This window comes from Cetorhinus maximus, chromosome 27 (genome assembly GCF_964194155.1).
Source record: "Cetorhinus maximus chromosome 27, sCetMax3.hap1.1, whole genome shotgun sequence".
NCBI lineage: Eukaryota > Metazoa > Chordata > Chondrichthyes > Lamniformes > Cetorhinidae > Cetorhinus > Cetorhinus maximus.
This window is the reverse complement of record NC_135905.1, coordinates 2,992,401-3,009,812: the sequence shown is the minus strand read 5'-3', so window position 1 is coordinate 3,009,812 and position 17,412 is coordinate 2,992,401. Positions and strand designations below refer to the sequence as shown.

Below are 17,412 nucleotides of genomic sequence, written 5' to 3'. Positions count from 1 at the left end.
AGGGGGACAGTGACTGTCACAGTGAGGGGTCAGTGACTGTCACAGTGAGGAGGACAGTGAGGGGTCAGTGACTGTCACAGTGAGGGGGAGGTGACTGTCACAGTGAGGGGGTCAGTGACTGTCACAGTGAGGGGACAGTGACTGTCACAGTGAGGGGGAGGTGACTGTCACAGTGAGGGGGTCAGTGACTGTCACAGTGAGGGGGTCAGTGACTGTCACAGTGAGGGGGAGGTGACTGTCACAGTGAGGGGGTCAGTGACTGTCACAGTGAGGGGACAGTGACTGTCACAGTGAGGGGGAGGTGACTGTCACAGTGAGGGGGTCAGTGACTGTCACAGTGAGGGGGACAGTGACTTTCACAGTGAGGGGGTCAGTGACTTTCACAGTGAGGGGGACAGTGACTGTCACAGTGAGGGGGACAGTGACTGTCACAGTGAGGGGACAGTGACTGTCACAGTGAGGGGGTCAGTGACTGTCACAGTGAGGGGGTCAGTGACTGTCACAGTGAGGGGACAGTGACTGTCACAGTGAGGGGACAGTGACTGTCACAGTGAGGGGACAGTGACTGTCACAGTGAGGGGGTCAGAGACTGTCACAGTGAGGGGGTCAGTGACTGTAACAGTGAGGGGGAGGTGACTGTCTCAGTGAGGGGGTCAGTGACTGTCACAGTGAGGGGGACAGTGACTGTCACAGTGAGGGGGACAGTGACTGTCACAGTGAGGGGGACAGTGACTGTCACAGTGAGGAGTCAGTGACTGTCACAGTGAGGGGGTCAGTGACTGTCACAGTGAGGGGGACAGTGACTGTCACAGTGAGGGGGTCAGTGACTGTCACAGTGAGGGGGACAGTGACTGTCACAGTGAGGGGGACAGTGACTGTCACAGTGAGGGGACAGTGACTGTCACAGTGAGGGGCACAGTGACTGTCACAGTGAGGGGGACAGTGACTGTCACAGTGAGGGGACAGTGACTGTCACAGTGAGGGGACAGTGACTGTCACAGTGAGGGGGTCAGTGACTGTCACAGTGAGGGGACAGTGACTGTCACAGTGAGGGGACAGTGACTGTCACAGTGAGGGGGACAGTGACTGTCACAGTGAGGGGGACAGTGACTGTCACAGTGAGGGGGACAGTGACTGTCACAGTGAGGGGGTCAGTGACTGTCACAGTGAGGGGGACAGTGACTGTCACAGTGAGGGGGTCAGTGACTGTCACAGTGAGGGGGTCAGTGACTGTCACAGTGAGGGGGACAGTGACTGTCACAGTGAGGGGGACAGTGACTGTCACAGTGAGGAGTCAGTGACTGTCACAGTGAGGGGGACAGTGACTGTCACAGTGAGGGGGACAGTGACTGTCACAGTGAGGGGGTCAGTGATTGTCACAGTGAAGGGGACAGTGACTGTCACAGTGAGGGGGTCAGTGACTGTCACAGTGAGGGGACAGTGACTGTCACAGTGAGCGGGAGGTGACTGTCACAGTGAGGGGGTCAGTGACTGTCACAATGAGGGGGTCAGTGACTGTCACAGTGACGGGGAGGTGACTGTCACAGTGAGGGGGACAGTGACTGTCACAGTGAGGGGGACAGTGACTGTCACAGCGAGGGGGGAGGTGACTGTTAGCCGTGACTGTCTCTCAGTGACGGTGTTGCGGTGACTGTCTCTCGGTGACGGTGTTGCGGTGACTGTCTTTCGGCAACTGTGTAGTGGTGATTGTCTCTCGGTGACGGTGTAGCGGTGACTGTCTCTCAGTGACGGTGTAGCGGTGACTGTCTCTCAGTGACGGTGTAGCGGTGACTGTCTCTCAGTGACGGTGTAGCGGTGACTGTCTCAGTTACGGTGTAGCGGTGACTGTCTCAGTGACGGTGTTGTGGTGACTGTCTCAGTGACGGTGTAGCGGTGACGGTGTAGCGGTGACTGTCTCTCGGTGACTGTGTAGTGGTGACTCTCTCTCGGTGACGGTGTAGCGGTGTCTGTCTCTCGGTGATGGTGTTGCGGTGACTGTCTCTCAGTGACGGCGTAGCGGTGACTGTCTCAGTGACGGTGTTGCGGTGACTGTCTCAGTGACGGTGTAGCGGTGACTCTCTCTCGGTGACGGTGTAGCAGTGTCTGTCTCTCGGTGACTGTCTCTCAGTGACTGTGTAGCGGTGACTCTCTCTCGGTGACGGTGTAGCAGTGTCTGTCTCTCGGTGACGGTGTAGCGGTGTCTGTCTCTCGGTGACGGTGTAGCGGTGTCTGTCTCTCGGTGACGGTGTAGCAGTGTCTGTCTCTCGGTGACGGTGTAGCGGTGACTGTCTCTCGGTGACGGTGTAGCGGTGTGTCTCTCGGTGACGCTGTAGCGGTGACTGTCTCTCGGTGACGGTGTAGCGGTGTGTCTCTCGGTGCCGGTGTAGCGGTGTCTGTCTCTCGGTGCCGGTGTAGCGGTGTCTGTCTCTCGGTAACGGTGTAGCGGTGTCTGTCTCTCGGTGACGGTGTAGCGGTGTCTGTCTCTCGGTGACGGTGTAGCGGTGACTGTCTCTCGGTGACGGTGTTGCGGTGAGGGTTCCTCCTGCACAGTTCCAGCTGTCTTTCTTGCTGATTTACATTGGCCTCTCCGCTGTGTATTGACCGTTCGACCTCCCCTGGGCCTCGAACACTCACTTGACCCTCCAAGTAGAGCAACACATTCTCCTGCTGATAACTAACAATCTCCAAACCTTCCACCTGCAGATAAGGACGAGTGCTCCGTGGACAATGGGGGTTGTCAGCACGAGTGTCTGAACACACTCGGGAGTTACGTCTGTCAGTGTCGCAATGGCTTCATGCTGCATGAGAACGGCCTTGATTGTAAAGAAGGTCAGTGGCTTTGATTCTTCATCTCTCTCATGGACTCATTTACAGAAACCGATGTCAGCTCTGCTCTGCTGAGGGGGGAGAAGGTTTTATTCAGCCGCTGGCCGATTCACAGAGCCTCTGCTTTAATAATGGGCTGGAAACTCTTCCTTGGTGGAATCTGTGGTTCTCTGTTGCTTTGTAGAGGGTGAAGGTGCTTTTATAAAACATCCACAGGCTTCACCTGTAATGATACTTACATTTTTAATGCCAAAAATACCCCCAAGATGGTTCACAAAGCGATAATAAAAGCAGATGATGAGTCAAAGGAGATATTGGAAGGAGAAAGCAAAAGCTTTTGAAGAGGGTCCTTAAAGGAGGTGGTTAGGGAGAGAATTTCGGAGTGTGAGGCCAGAGCAGCTGAAGGCAGAGATGTCAATGGCCGCGTGAAATGCTCAATGCCAGACTCCGAGGGACAGAGAGTTGGTTAGGAAGGGATGTCAGGCTGGAGGAGATTCCAGAGATAAGGAGAGGAGAGCTCATGGAAGAATTCGAACACGAGGGGGGATATTTTAAATACAAAGTGTTCAGGACCGTAAACACGGGAGTGACGGGTCAGTGGGATCAGATACGCGCAGGAGAGCTGTGGATGATTTTATAGAGAGTGGACGAGGGGAAATGGACCAGGAGAGCATTCAAACCATCGAGTGTGGAGATGGCAAAAACCTGAGGAGGATTTCTGAGGCAGACATGTTAAAGGTGAGGATGTCTTTGTAAAGCAATTCTCAGTGAATCAACAGGTTGTGTGACAGGAGCCAATGATGGTCTTGCGAATACTCTCAGTTGGTTTCTAATTATCAAATGGGTTTAACACTTACCACAGAAATGGTTTGCTGAATTCAAATTTGTATTTTGGTGGACTGGATGGCACAGTGAGCTCAACGCTGACCTTTAACCTGTGACAAGGCTTCAGATCCAGTCTGCACGAAAGGGGCAGCGAGTTCCTGTGCTCATCTCACAGCTCCTGATCATTATCCAGTGTCTGTGTGTCTGTCTGTGCCTGTGTGTGTGTGTCTCTGTGTGTGTGTGTGTGTCTGTATTTGTGTGTCTGTGTGTGTTTCTGTGTGTGTTGGTGTGTCTGTGCGTGTGTTTGTGTGTCTGTGAGTGTGTGTGTGTGTGTGTCTGTGTCTGCGTGTGTGTTTGTGTGTCTGTGAGTGTGTGTGTCTGTGTCTGCGTGTGTGTTTGTGTTTGTGTGTCTGTGTGTGTCTGTGCATGTGTTTGTGTGTGTGTCTGTGTCTGCGTGTGTGTTTGTGTGTCTGTGTGTGTCTGTGCGTATGTTTGTGTGTCTGAGTGTGTGTGTGTTGGTGTTTGGGTGTGCGTGTCTGTGGGAGTGTGTGTTGGTGTTTGGGTGTGTGTGTGTGTTGGTGTTTGGGTGTATGTGTTTGTGTGTTGGTGTTTGGGTGTGTGCGTGTTGGTGTTTGGGTGTGCGTGTCTGTGTGTGTGTGTGTTGGTGTTTGGGTATGTGTGTTTGTGTGTGTGTGTGTTGGTGTTTGGGTGTGCGTGTCTGTGTGTGTGTGTGTGTTGGTGTTTGGGTATGTGTGTTTGTGTGTGTGTGTGTTGGTGTTTGGGTGTGCGTGTCTGTGTGTGTGTGTGTGTTGGTGTTTGGGTATGTGTGTTTGTGTGTGTGTGTGTTGGTGTTTGGGTGTGCGTGTCTGTGTGTGTGTGTGTGTTGGTGTTTGGGTATGTGTGTTTGTGTGTGTGTGTGTTGGTGTTTGGGTGTGCGTGTCTGTGTGTGTGTGTGTGTTGGTGTTTGGGTATGTGTGTTTGTGTGTGTGTGTGTTGGTGTTTGGGTGTGCGTGTTTGTGTGTGTGTGTGTTGGTGTTTGGGTGTGCGTGTCTGTGTGTGTGTGTGTTGGTGTTTGGGTGTGCCTGTCTCTGTGTGTGTGTGTGTGTTGGTGTTTGGGTATGTGTGTTTGTGTGTGTGTGTGTTGGTGTTTGGGTGTGCGTGTCTGTGTGTGTGTGTGTGTTGGTGTTTGGGTATGTGTGTTTGTGTGTGTGTGTGTTGGTGTTTGGGTGTGCGTGTTTGTGTGTGTGTGTGTTGGTGTTTGGGTGTGCGTGTCTGTGTGTGTGTGTGTTGGTGTTTGGGTGTGCCTGTCTCTGTGTGTGTGTGTGTGTTGGTGTTTGGGTATGTGTGTTTGTGTGTGTGTGTGTGTTGGTGTTTGGGTGTGCGTGTCTGTGTGTGTGTGTGTGTGTGTGTGTTGGTGTTTGGGTATGTGTGTTTGTGTGTGTGTGTGTTGGTGTTTGGGTGTGCCTGTCTCTGTGTGTGTGTGTGTTGGTGTTTGGGTATGTGTGTTTGTGTGTGTGTGTGTTGGTGTTTGGGTGTGCGTGTCTGTGTGTGTGTGTGTGTTGGTGTTTGGGTATGTGTGTTTGTGTGTGTGTGTGTTGGTGTTTGGGTGTGCGTGTCTGTGTGTGTGTGTGTGTTGGTGTTTGGGTATGTGTGTTTGTGTGTGTGTGTGTTGGTGTTTGGGTGTGCGTGTCTGTGTGTGTGTGTGTTGGTGTTTGGGTGTGCCTGTCTCTGTGTGTGTGTGTGTGTTGGTGTTTGGGTGTGCGTGTCTGTGTGTGTGTGTGTTGGTGTTTGGGTGTGCCTGTCTCTGTGTGTGTGTGTGTGTTGGTGTTTGGGTGTGCGTGTCTGTGTGTGTGTGTGTTGGTGTTTGGGTGTGCCTGTCTCTGTGTGTGTGTGTGTGTTGGTGTTTGGGTGTGCGTGTCTGTGTGTGTGTGTGTTGGTGTTTGGGTGTGCCTGTCTCTGTGTGTGTGTGTGTGTTGGTGTTTGGGTGTGCGTGTCTGTGTGTGTGTGTGTGTTGGTGTTTGGGTGTACCTGTCATGCAGGTACCTCATTCTCTCCCTGCAGTTGCCTCTCCATGAGAATTGCCACTCTGTCAATGGAGGAGGCAGTGCGCTCGGCCATGATGGTCAACGCAGTGCTCACGCTCTGAATGGACTCCTCCATCATGGAGACCATGACACACTGACCCTCATGGATCTCCGCCAGATCCTCCTGCACATCCCGCTGGACATTCAGCATCTGCCGCCTAATGGGCAACTCCAGAGGTTCATCATCAGCCTTCGACTGAGCATCATCCTGGCCCCCAGCAGTCCTCCGACTGCCGGTGCCCTGGGCACTCTCTGCCTCCGCCTGTACCTCAAGCGAGTGTGAAGTGCCCTCACCAATGTGCACCGAGATATTAGCCGCCGCTCTAATGCCCACCGAGGTGCTGGTATCTGTGCTGGTGCCTGCTTCAGAGAGTGGGTGTGACGCAGGTGCAAATAATGCCCCGTGGTCCTCCGGGGTCAGGGGTGGACATTTGGGGTCCAGGGAGTGAGTGCCTGCTGGTGAACCTAAAAGGGAGAAGGACATGTCATTGGTTAAAGTCATCACCCTGTCACTGTGCATGCCAGGTACCCTGGTGAGACAATGGAGATCTGCATCACGGTGCCCTCGTCTTTCAATGATCAATGGGGACTCCAGGGTCGAGGCTCCCATCAATGAAGAGACTGCACCACAATCTGAAACTCTCACCTCTGTGCACTGCACTCTTACCTTCGTCTGGCACCCCCTCCTCTCCACGCCCGCTTGCACGGGGAATATTCCGGCTCTCCAGCTGGAGGGAATCCTGTTCGAACCTGGTGAGCAGCAGCAGGGTGGGCGGAGCCTCGGCCTCTCTGGTTATGGCCCGTCTTGTCCTGAAAGGACAGAGGAGCATTGTCTAGTCCACTCTCTACCTGCAGCGCCATTGCAGCCTGGCCAACCCCAGCTGAGGAACACCTCGCAGGGCACATCCGAGTCGTGGCCCTCAAGCCGCAAGACACTCAGTCCAAGCAGCCGGGGCTCACCCCCCTTGGCCAGCTCCGATGTGATTGACAGTTGGCTCTCAGACACTAACACCCCTGAGGTCCACCGGGGGATGGCCAGACATTAACACTTCTACACACTGACCCACGCCAACACGGAACTCACCCTTCCTGAGCGCAGCGGGTCATTGAAGTGCTTCCGGCACTGCACCCAGGAGCGCCGCACCACGTCATGGCTGCTGACCAGTGTCGCCACCTCCCCCCATGCCCTCTGGGTGAGGTGCGGTGGCCTCCTCCTCCCATCTCTGGGGGCAAGGGTGTCCCTCCTGGCAGCCACCTCCTCTGGGGGGAGACGGCGAGACACTCATCGGGAAACCGGGGGGGGGACCGAGTGCCCACCTGACCTGCCCCCAGGCCTGACATTTATTGATGTACGTGACTGCATCGTCTGTCTCACCGGCATCCAGAGGCCCCTGTGGGGCTGCCCAGGCCTTCATTATACCGGCCGCCATTGGACCCGGCGGCTAACAGGCCCCCACCCACGCTCGGAACCCCCTGGCCAGTGCGGTGCCATGTATCACGCTGGATGGGCCTTAATTGGACCACCCAGCATGAAATCACAGTCGGGCCCCGGTCCCTTTACCAGCTGCTCCTGGGTGCGCCCGCCTACCACACCCGCCCACCGTGCCCGCCCACCGTGCCCGCCCAACGAGGGCAAAATTCAGCCGTGTGTGTGTGTGAGTGGGAGTGGGTTTGGTGGGTGTGTTGGTGAGTGTATGTGTGTGTGGGTGTGTGCGTGTGGGGGTATGTGTGTTGGTGTGTGTGTTGGTTTGTGTGTGTGTGTGTGTGTTGCTGTCTGTGAGTGTTGTTGCATATGTGGGTGTGTTGGTGTGTGGATGGGTGTGTGTGTGGGTATGTGTGTTGGTGTGTGTGAATGTTGCTGTGTGTGTGTGTGCATTGGTTTGTGTGTAGAAACATAGAAACTAGGAGTAGACCATTCGGCCCTTCGAGCCTGCTCCGCCATTCATTATGATCATGGCTGATCATCCAACTCAATAGCCAGCTCCCGCTTTCTCCCCATACCCTTTGCTCCCTTTCGCCCCAAGAGCTATATCTAACTCCTTCTTGAAAACATACAATGTTTACTTTCTGTGGTAGTGAATTCCACAGGCTCACCACTCTCTGGGTGAAGAAATTTCTCCTCATCTCAGTCCTAAATGGTCTACCCCATATCCTCAGACTGTGTTCTGGACACCCCCACCATCAGGAACATCCTTCCTGCATCTACCCTGTCTAGTCCTGTTAGAATTTTATAGGTTTCTATGAAATCCCCCCTCATTCTTCTGAACTCCAGCGAATATAATCCTAATCGACTCAATCTCTCCTCATATGTCAGTCCCGCCATCCCAGGAATCAGTCTGGTAAACCTTCACTGCACTCCCTCTATAGCAAGAACATCCTTCCTCAGATAAGGAGACCAAAACTGCACACAATATTCCAGGTGTGGTCTCACCAAGGCCCTGTACAATTGCAGCAAGACATCCCTGTTCCTGTACTCAAATCCTCTGGCTATGAAGGCCAACATACCATTTGCCTTCTTTACCGCCTGCTGCACCTGCATGCTTACCTTCAGCGACTGGTGTACAAGGACACCCAGGTCTCGTTGCACATTTCCTCCTCTCAATTTATAGCCATTCAGATAATAATCTGCCTTCCTGTTTTTGCTACCAAAATGGATAACCTCACATTTATCCACATTATATTGCATCTGCCATGCATTTGTCCACTCACTCAGCTTGTCCAAATCACACTGAAGCATCTCTGCATCCTCCTCACAGCTCACCCTCCCACCCAGCTTTGTGTCATCTGCAAATTTGGAGATATTACATTTAGTTCCCTCATCTAAATCATTAATATATATTGTGAATAACTGGGGTCCCAGCACCGATCCCAGCGGTACCCCACTAGTCACTGCCTGCCATTCGGAAAAAGACCCGTTTATTCCTACTCTTTGTTTCCTGTCTGCCAACCAGTTTTATATCCATCTCAATACACTACCCCTAATCCCATGCGCTTTAATATTACACGTTGAGCTCTTATGTGGGACTTTGTCAAAAGCCTTCTGAAAGTCCAAATAAACCACATCCACTGGCTCCCCCTCATCAACTCTACTAGTTACATCCTCAAAAAATTCCAGTAGATTTGTCAAGCATTATTTCCCTTTCGTAAATCCATGCTGACTCTGTCCAATTCTGCCACTGTTTTCCACGTGCTCAGCTATAAAATCTTTTATAATGGGCTCTAGAATTTTCCCCACTACTGACGTCAGGCTGACTGGTCTATAATTCCCTGTTTTCTCTCCTCCTCCCTTTTTAAATAGTGGGGTTACATTAGCCACCCTCCAACCTGTAGGAACTGTTCCAGAGTCTATAGAATCTCGGAAGATGACCACCACTATTTCTAGGGCCACATCCTTAAGTACTCTTAGACATGTAAATTATCAGGCCCTGGGGATTTATCGGCCTTCAATCCCATCAATTTCCCCAACATCATTTGCTTGATAAAAGCAAAAAACTGCGGATGCTGGAAATCCAAAACACAAACAAGAACACCCGTAAAAACTCAGCAGGTCTGACAGCATCTGCGGAGAGGAACACAGTTAACGTTTCGAGTCCGTATGACTCTTCAACAGACTCTTCATTTGCTTGATGCTTGTTATGGACAAAGAAATAGACAAGTTGCAAAAAAATGTTTTGGATTGGGGGAGAGTGGATTTTAGTAAAATAAGGCAGGATCTGGCCAAGGTAGACTGGGAACAGTTACTTGTGGGGAAATCTACACAGGAACAGTGGAGGGTGTTCAATAAGGAAATGGGGAGGGAACAGGCTCAACATGTTCCCTCTAGGGTGATAGGAAGGAGTAACAAGCCCAGAGAACCATGGATGACCAGAGATATTCAGGTTACGATGAGAAGGAAAAGAGAGGCTTTTAGCAGGTACAAGGGAAGCAAATCAGCAGAGGCATTAGTGGAGTACGGAAAGTGCAGGGTGGAGCTTAAGAAAGCTATTAGGAGAGCAAAGAGGGGATATGAGAAAGCTCTGGCTGGTAAAAGTAGGGAAAATCCCAAGATATTCTGTAAGTATATCAATGGGAAGAGGATAACCAGGGAAAGAGTAGGGCCCATAAGGGACCAAGGGGGCAATCTATGGGCGGAGCCAGAGGACATCGCTAGAGTGTTGAATGAATACTTCACGTCCGTCTTCACCCAAGAGAATGAGGTTGAAGGTATCGAACTCGGGGAGAGAGACTGCGAGGTTCTTAAGCAAATTGATATAGGAAGTGACAAGGTATTGGAGGTGTTGGCAGGCTTAAAAGTGGACAAATCTCCAGGTCGGGATGATTTGTGTCCCAGACTGCTGAGGGAGGCAAGGGAGGAGATCGCAGGGGCTCTGACCCAAATTTTTAATACCTCTCTGGCCACGGGGGAGGTGCCAGAGGACTGGAGAACAGCTAATGCGGTTCCGCTATTCAAGAAGGATTGTAGAGATAAGCCAGGGAACTACAGGCCAGTGAGTCTCACATCAGTGATAGGGAAACTATTCGAGAAAATTCTGAAGGAGAGTATCTATCTCCACTTGGAGAGGCAAGGTTTGATCATGGATAGTCAGCATGGCTTTGTCAGAGGGAGGTCATGCCTAACACATTTGATTGAATTTTTTGAGGAGGTGACCAGCTGTGTAGATGAGGGTAGTGCAGTTGATGTAGTTTATATGGATTTCAGCAAAGCCTTTGACAAGGTCCCACATGGGAGACTTATAAAGAAGGCAAAGGCACATGGGATAAAGGGTGGATTCAAAATTGGCTTAGTTGTAGGAGACAGAGGGCAATGACAGAAGGATGCTTTAGTGACTGTAAGCCAGTGTCCAGTAGCGTACCACAGGGATCTGTGCTGGGTCCCCTATTATTCATCATTTATATAAACGACATAGATGACTATGTGGGGGGTAGGATTAGTAAGTTTGTGAATGACACAAAGCTTGGCTGGGTGGTTAACAGTGAGGTTGAGTGTCTTGGGCTACAGGAAGATATAGACGGGATGGTCAAATGGGCAAATAGATGGCAGATGGAATTTAACCCTGAAAAGTGTGAGGTGATACACTTTGGAAGGAGTAATTTGACAAGGAAGTATTCAATGAATGGCATGACACTAGGAAGTTCTGAGGAACAAAGGGACCTTGGCGTGTGTGTCCATAGATCTCTGAAGGTGGAGGGGCATGTTAGTGGGGTGGTGAAAAAGGCATACGGGACACTTGCCTTTGTCAATCGAGGCATAGATTGCAAAAGTAGGGAGGTCATGTTGGAGTTGTATAGAACCTTAGTGAGGTCACAGCTGGAGTACTGTGTACAGTTCTGGTCGCCACATTATAGGAAGGATGTGATGGCACTGGAGGGGGTGCAGAGGAGATTCACCAGGATGTTGCCTGGGATGAAATATTTAAGTTATGAAGAGAGGTTGGATAGACTTGGGTTGTTTTCGTTGAAGCAGAGAAGACTGAGGGGCGACCTGATCGAGGTGTACAAGATTATGAGGGGCATGGACAGGGTGGATAGGGAGCAGCTGTTCCCCTTAGTTGAAGAGTCAGTCACGAGGGGGCATAAGTTCAAGGTGAGGGGCAGGAGGTTTAGGGGAGGATGTGAGGAAAAACTTTTTGACCCAGAGGGTGGTGAGGGTCTGGAATGCGCTGGGAGGTTGGTGGAGGCGGGTTGCCTCACATCCTTTGGATGAGCACTTGGCACGTCATAACATTCAAGGCTATGGGCCAAGTGCTGGTAAATGGGATTAGGTAGGTAGGTCAGGTGTTTCTCACGTGTCGGTGCAGACTCGATGGGCCGAAGGGCCTCTTCTGCACCGTGATTCTGTGATCATTTCCCTACTAATATTGATTTATTTCAGTTCATCTCTCTCACTAAACCCTGTGTTCCCCAACATTTCTGGTATGTTATTAGTGTCCTCCTTTGTGAAGACAGAACCAAAGTATGTATTTAGTTGGTCAGCCATTTCATTGTTCCCCATTATAAATTCCCCTGTTTCTGACCTACAACTTTTTTCTTCACATACCTATAGAAATTTTTACAGTCAGTTTTTATGTTCCCCACAAGCTTACTCTCGTACTCTAGTTTCCCTTTCTTAATCAATCCTTGGTCCTCCTTTGCTGAATTCTAAACTGCTCCCAATCCTCAGGCCTGTTTTTTTTTTAGCCAATTTCTTTGTCTCTTCCTTGGATCTAATACTATCTCTAATTTCCCTTGGTTTGGCCACCTTTCCTGTTTCCTTTTGTGCCAGACAGGAATAAACAATGTGGTCTCCTCTACATTGGAGAGACCAAACGCAGACTGGGTGGCCGCTTTGCGGAACACCTTCGGTCTGTCCGCAAGCATGACCCAGACCTCCCTGTCGCTTGCAATTTCAACACTCCACCCTGCTCTCAGGCCCACGTCTGTCCTTGGCTTGCTGCATTGTTCCAGTGAAGCTCAACGCAAACTGGAGGAACAGCACCTCATCTTCCGACTAGGCACTTTACAGCCTTCCGGACTTAATCATGAAGTCTCTCCTCCATCCCCACCCCCTTTCCGATCCCCCCTTTTCCAATAATTTATCATTTTTTTACAAATATATTTTTCTTTTTCCTCCTATTTTTAAATTTATTTCGATCTATTGTTTCATCTCCATTTTAGCCCATTTCGATCCCTTGTCCCCACCCCACCCCCACTAGGGCCATCTGCCACTAGCTTGTCCTGCTTTCTACCCTTAATGTCCCCATTAGCACATTCCTTAGATAATATCACCACCGTCAACACCCCTTTGTCCTTTTGTCTATGACATCTTTGGCAATCTCTTCTTGGCCTCCACCTATCACTGACCCCCTATCGAGCTCTACCTGTCCCACCCCCTTCTACCAGCTTATATTTCATCTCATTTCTATATGTCTTAGTTCTGATGAAGAGTCATACGGACTCGAAACGTTAACTGTGTCCCTCTCCGCAGATGCTGTCAGACCTGCTGAGTTTTTCCAGGTATTTTTGTTTTTGTTGTAGGAATAAACAATTGTTGCAGTTCACCCATGCGCTCTTTGAATGTTTGCCATTGTTTATCCACCTTCATCCCTTTAAGTAACATTTCCCAATCCACCATAGCCAACTCGCGCCTCATACCATCGTAGTTTCTTTAATTAAGATTCAGGACCCTAGTGTGTGTGTTGGTGTGTGTGAGTGTTGGTGTGTGTGTGGGTGTATGAGCGTTAGTGTGTGGGTGTTAGTGTGTGTGTCAGTGTGTTAGTGTTGCTGTGTGTGTTCGTGTGTCAGTGTGCGTTGGTGATTGTGCTGGTGTGTGGGTGTGTTGGTGTGTGAGTGAGTTTGGTGTGTGCGTATGAGTATTGGTTTGAGTGTGTTGTGTGTGTTTGTGTGAGTGTGGGTGTGTTGGTGTGTATGAGTGTTGGTGTGCGAGTGTTGGGGCGTGTGTTGGTGTGTGAGTGTTGGTGTGTGCGAGTGTTGGTGTGCGAGTGTTGGGGCGTGTGTTGGTGTGCGAGTGTTGGTGTGTGTGAGTGTTGGTGTGTGTGAGTGTTGGTGTGTGTGAGTGTTGGTGTGCGAGTGTTGGGGCGTGTGTTGGTGTGCGAGTGTTGGGGCGTGTGTTGGTGTGTGCGAGTGTTGGTGTGTGCGAGTGTTGGTGTGTGCGAGTGTTGGTGTGTGCGAGTGTTGGTGTGTGCGAGTGTTGGTGTGCGCGAGTGTTGGTGTGCGAGTGTTGGGGCGTGTGTTGGTGTGCGAGTGTTGGTGTGTGCGAGTGTTGGTGTGTGCGAGTGTTGGTGTGTGCGAGTGTTGGTGTGTGCGAGTGTTGGTGTGTGCGAGTGTTGGTGTGTGCGAGTGTTGGTGTGTGCGAGTGTTGGTGTGTGCGAGTGTTGGTGTATGCGAGTGTTGGTGTGTGTGAGTGTTGGTGTGTGTGAGTGTTGGTGTGTGTGAGTGTTGGTGTGTGTGAGTGTTGGTGTGTGTGAGTGTTGGTGTGTGTGAGTGTTGGTGTGTGTGAGTGTTGGTGTGTGTGAGTGTTGGTGTGTGAGTGTTAGTGTGCGAGTGTTGGGTGTGTTTTGGTGTGTATGAGTGTTGGTGTGAGTGTTGGTGTGTGAATGTTGGTGTATGAGTGTTGGGCGTGTGTTGGTGTGTATGAGTGTTGGTGTGTGAATGTTGGTGTGTATGAGTGTTGGTGTGAGTGTTGGTGTGCGAGTGTTGGGCGTGTGTTGGTGTGTACGAGTGTTGGTGTGTGAATGTTGGTGTGTATGAGTGTTGGTGTGAGTGTTGGTGTGCGAGTGTTGGGCGTGTGTTGGTGTGTATGAGTGTTGGTGTGAGTGTTGGTGTGTGAATGTTGGTGTATGAGTGTTGGGCGTGTGTTGGTGTGTATGAGTGTTGATGTGTGAATGTTGGTGTGTATGAGTGTTGGTGTGAGTGTTGGTGTGCGAGTGTTGGGCGTGTGTTGGTGTGTACGAGTGTTGGTGTGTATGAGTGTTGGTGTGTGAGTGTTGGTGTGTGAATGTTGGTGTGTATGAGTGTTGGTGTGTGTGAGTGTTGGTGTGTGTGTGTTGGTGTGTGAATGTTGGTGTGTGTGAGTGTTGGTGTGAGGGTGTGAGTGTTGGTGTGTGTGAGTGTTGGTGTGTGAGAGTGTTGGTGTGTGTGAGTTTTGGTGTGAGTGTTGGTGTGTGTGAGCGTGCCTCAGTGTGAACCTCTATTACTGGAACACTCTGGGGTGGGAATGAACACGTGTGATGCTCTTCTCGATGAAGTAGCTCACTGAGACTCTGCTGGACAATGGGAGGTTGCAGAGATCTCTGAGGCCAGAATGGACTCCAGCAGGTAACTGACTGTGTCACTCTGCTGTCTATGTGCTAAAATGTTGAAGTTCTAAATTGAATTTATGTAAAGCCTGCATGATTTTCATCAAAAACCTTCCACTACTTCCCCTACAGCTGGCTGTGAGCACAAAATCAGCAGCTCTGAGGGAGAGATCGCCAGTCCAAACTGGCCTGACAAGTACCCCAGTCGCAAGGAGTGCACCTGGGTCATCTCCGCCACCTCTGGACACAGAGTCAAGCTGGTAAATGTTTCCATTTTATGCTGAGCTGGTGTTCAACTCCAGATGTGAATCAGAAAGAAAGGAAAACTTTTTTATTAATTCACGGGATATCTGTGGCATTGCCCATCCCTAGTTGCCCTTGTGAAGGTGGTGGTGAGCTGCCTTCTTAAACCGCTGCAGTCCATGTGGTGTAGGTACACCCACAGTGCTGTTTGGAGGGAGTTCCAGGATTTTGACCCAGTGACAGTGAAGGAACGGCGATATATTTCCAAGTCAGGATGGTGAGTGGCTTGGAGGGGAACTTCCAGGTGGTGGTGTTCCCATCTATCTGCTGCCCTTGCCCTTGTCAATGGTAGGGGTTGTAGGTTTGGAAGGTGCTGTCGAAGGAGCCTTGGTGAATTCCTGCAGTGCATCTTGTAGATGGTACACACTGCTGCTACTGTGCATAGAGGGAGTGAATGTTTTGCATTTATATAGTGCCTTTCATAATTTCAGGATGTCCCAAAATGCTTTGCAGCCAATTAAGTTTTTGAGTGAAGGCACGAGGTACAGAAGTCAGGAAGGATGTGAAACCTGGAGAAAACAGGGTCTCAGCCCTCGCTGGGGTACCGCGTCCAAACCTGGGCATGTCACTTTGGGAAGGACTTTGGAGAGGGTGCAGGGAAGGTTTACCGGAACGGTCCCTGTGGTGAGGGATGACACTCACATGGAGAGAGTAGAGAAACTGGGATTGTTCTCCTTGGAGCAGAGAAGGGTAAGAGGAGATTAAATTGAGGTGTTTAAAATCATGGAGAGTTTTCAGAGTGAATCAAGAGGAACCTCCAATAGCTGAAGCCTTGATAACCAGAGGGCAGAGATGGAAGATGAAAAAGAACCAGAAACAAGATGGGAAAACCTGTTTATGCAGCAATTGGTTAGGATTTGGGACGCTCTGTCTGAGAGTGTGGTAAATATAGATTCAATAGAAGCCTTCAGAAAGGAATTGGATAAATACTTGAAGAGGAAAACATTGTAGGAACATGGGGAAAGAACAGGGGCAGTGGAACTAACTGGATTGTTCTAGGAAAGAGTTGCTACTGAGTGAATGGCCTCCTATTGTGCTGTTCTATTCTATGATTCTGTAATTTCTTATCAAAATGTAGTCACTGTTGTAATCTAGCAGCCAATATGCGCACAGCAAGCTCCCACGATCAGCAATGTGATAATGACTCGATAATCTGCTTTAATGATGTTGATTGAGGGATAACTATTGGCCAGGACTCCGGGGAGAATTCTGTTCTTCAAATAATGTCACAGGATCTCTTACATTGAGAGATGCCAGAGTTTAATATCCTGCCTGAAAGACTGACAGTGCAGTATTCCCTTGAATACTGGTATACTGAGATGCTCAAGTTCCTGGGTAAAAATCCTGGACCTCCCTCCCTAACAGCACTGTGGGTGTACCTACACCACAGGGACTGCAGCAGTTCAAGAAGGCAGCTCACCACCACCTTCTCAAGGGCAACTAGGGATGGGCAATAAATGCTGGACCAGCCAGCGAAGCCCACATCCCGTGAATGAATTTTTAAAATAAATAACACCATTGCCATTGATCCTGGGGTTGGGAACTGGGTGCTGCTGTTTCATCTCTGGACCTGCTTTAGATGGGGTAAAAATCTCCCCCTCTGGTGGTACGAGTTCTACAGTAAATAATGTTTCGCTGTGAAAAGAGACATGCTGTCAAAGCTTTTCATCTTGCACTCATCAGGACAGATTTGCGAGAATACCAAATCTAAAGGGAACAACAATTTATACTGCATGAGAAGAGTGTTGGTTGACAAGTGGATTCTGTTTGGTAGAGGCGCTGCCATGTAGAATGCACCAGGGAAGAGTAAACTGCCAAGCTTTGTTTAAATTCAAACCAGGCAGGTCGACTCTGGTCAAGGCATTGCCATGGGGAATGAACCAGGGAATGGCTGTCTCCCAAGCTTTTGTTTTAGTTGGGAAAGGTGCAATGCGTGGACATGCTCCTTCTGTTTACAAAGGACAGGGACAGGAAATAAAGTTGGAGCTTCTCCCCATCTGGGTCCTTGGCTTGGAGCTGTTGGCAATCCCATTGGTGAGGTGGTTTGGGAAGTTGGATAATATTCCATTGACGTAGTTGGTGGCAGCCGTCACTGTTTGAAGAAAGATTTGAGATTAGAAGGAACCTGTTCTCTCGGGGAACTGGGATTGAGTCTTTTCCCATTAGCGGTGGGACTAAACCCTTTGAACTTTTGCCCAATAGGCCTTCAACGAGTTTGAAATTGAACAGCATCAAGAATGCATTTATGATCATCTGGAGATTTACGATGGGTCCAATGAGAAGTCGTCCATCCTGGGGCGTTACTGTGGGAGCAGGAAACCAGAAGCGGTTGTCAGCACAGGGAACAAAATGTTCATCAAATTCCTGTCGGATGCTTCAGTCCAGAGGAAAGGCTTTCAGGCTAAACACAGCACAGGTGAGCGCAGTGACTGCAACTCAGACAATGAACACTATCTTCATCAGAGGGTCCGTCAAACTGTCCTGTCATCAACAAACTTCCTTCTCTTCCATGTGTTTTCTTAGTCAGTCATGAGTCTTGTACTCTAAGGACCAGCACTGACTCCCAGAATATCAGGCCA

General features: G+C 50.1%; 1 protein-coding gene across 1 annotated transcript in view; it reads left to right on the top strand.

Moving 5' to 3' along the window:
* Positions 1 to 17,412, top strand: part of LOC144668481 (tolloid-like protein 2) — a 177,359-nt gene that overhangs the window by 156,067 nt on the left and 3,880 nt on the right. Inside the window, exons 17-19 of the mRNA XM_078530514.1 lie at positions 2,704 to 2,829; positions 14,663 to 14,790; positions 17,036 to 17,249. Coding sequence (XP_078386640.1) covers positions 2,704 to 2,829; positions 14,663 to 14,790; positions 17,036 to 17,249 — 468 coding nt within the window. The remainder of the gene's footprint in view (positions 1 to 2,703; positions 2,830 to 14,662; positions 14,791 to 17,035; positions 17,250 to 17,412) is intronic.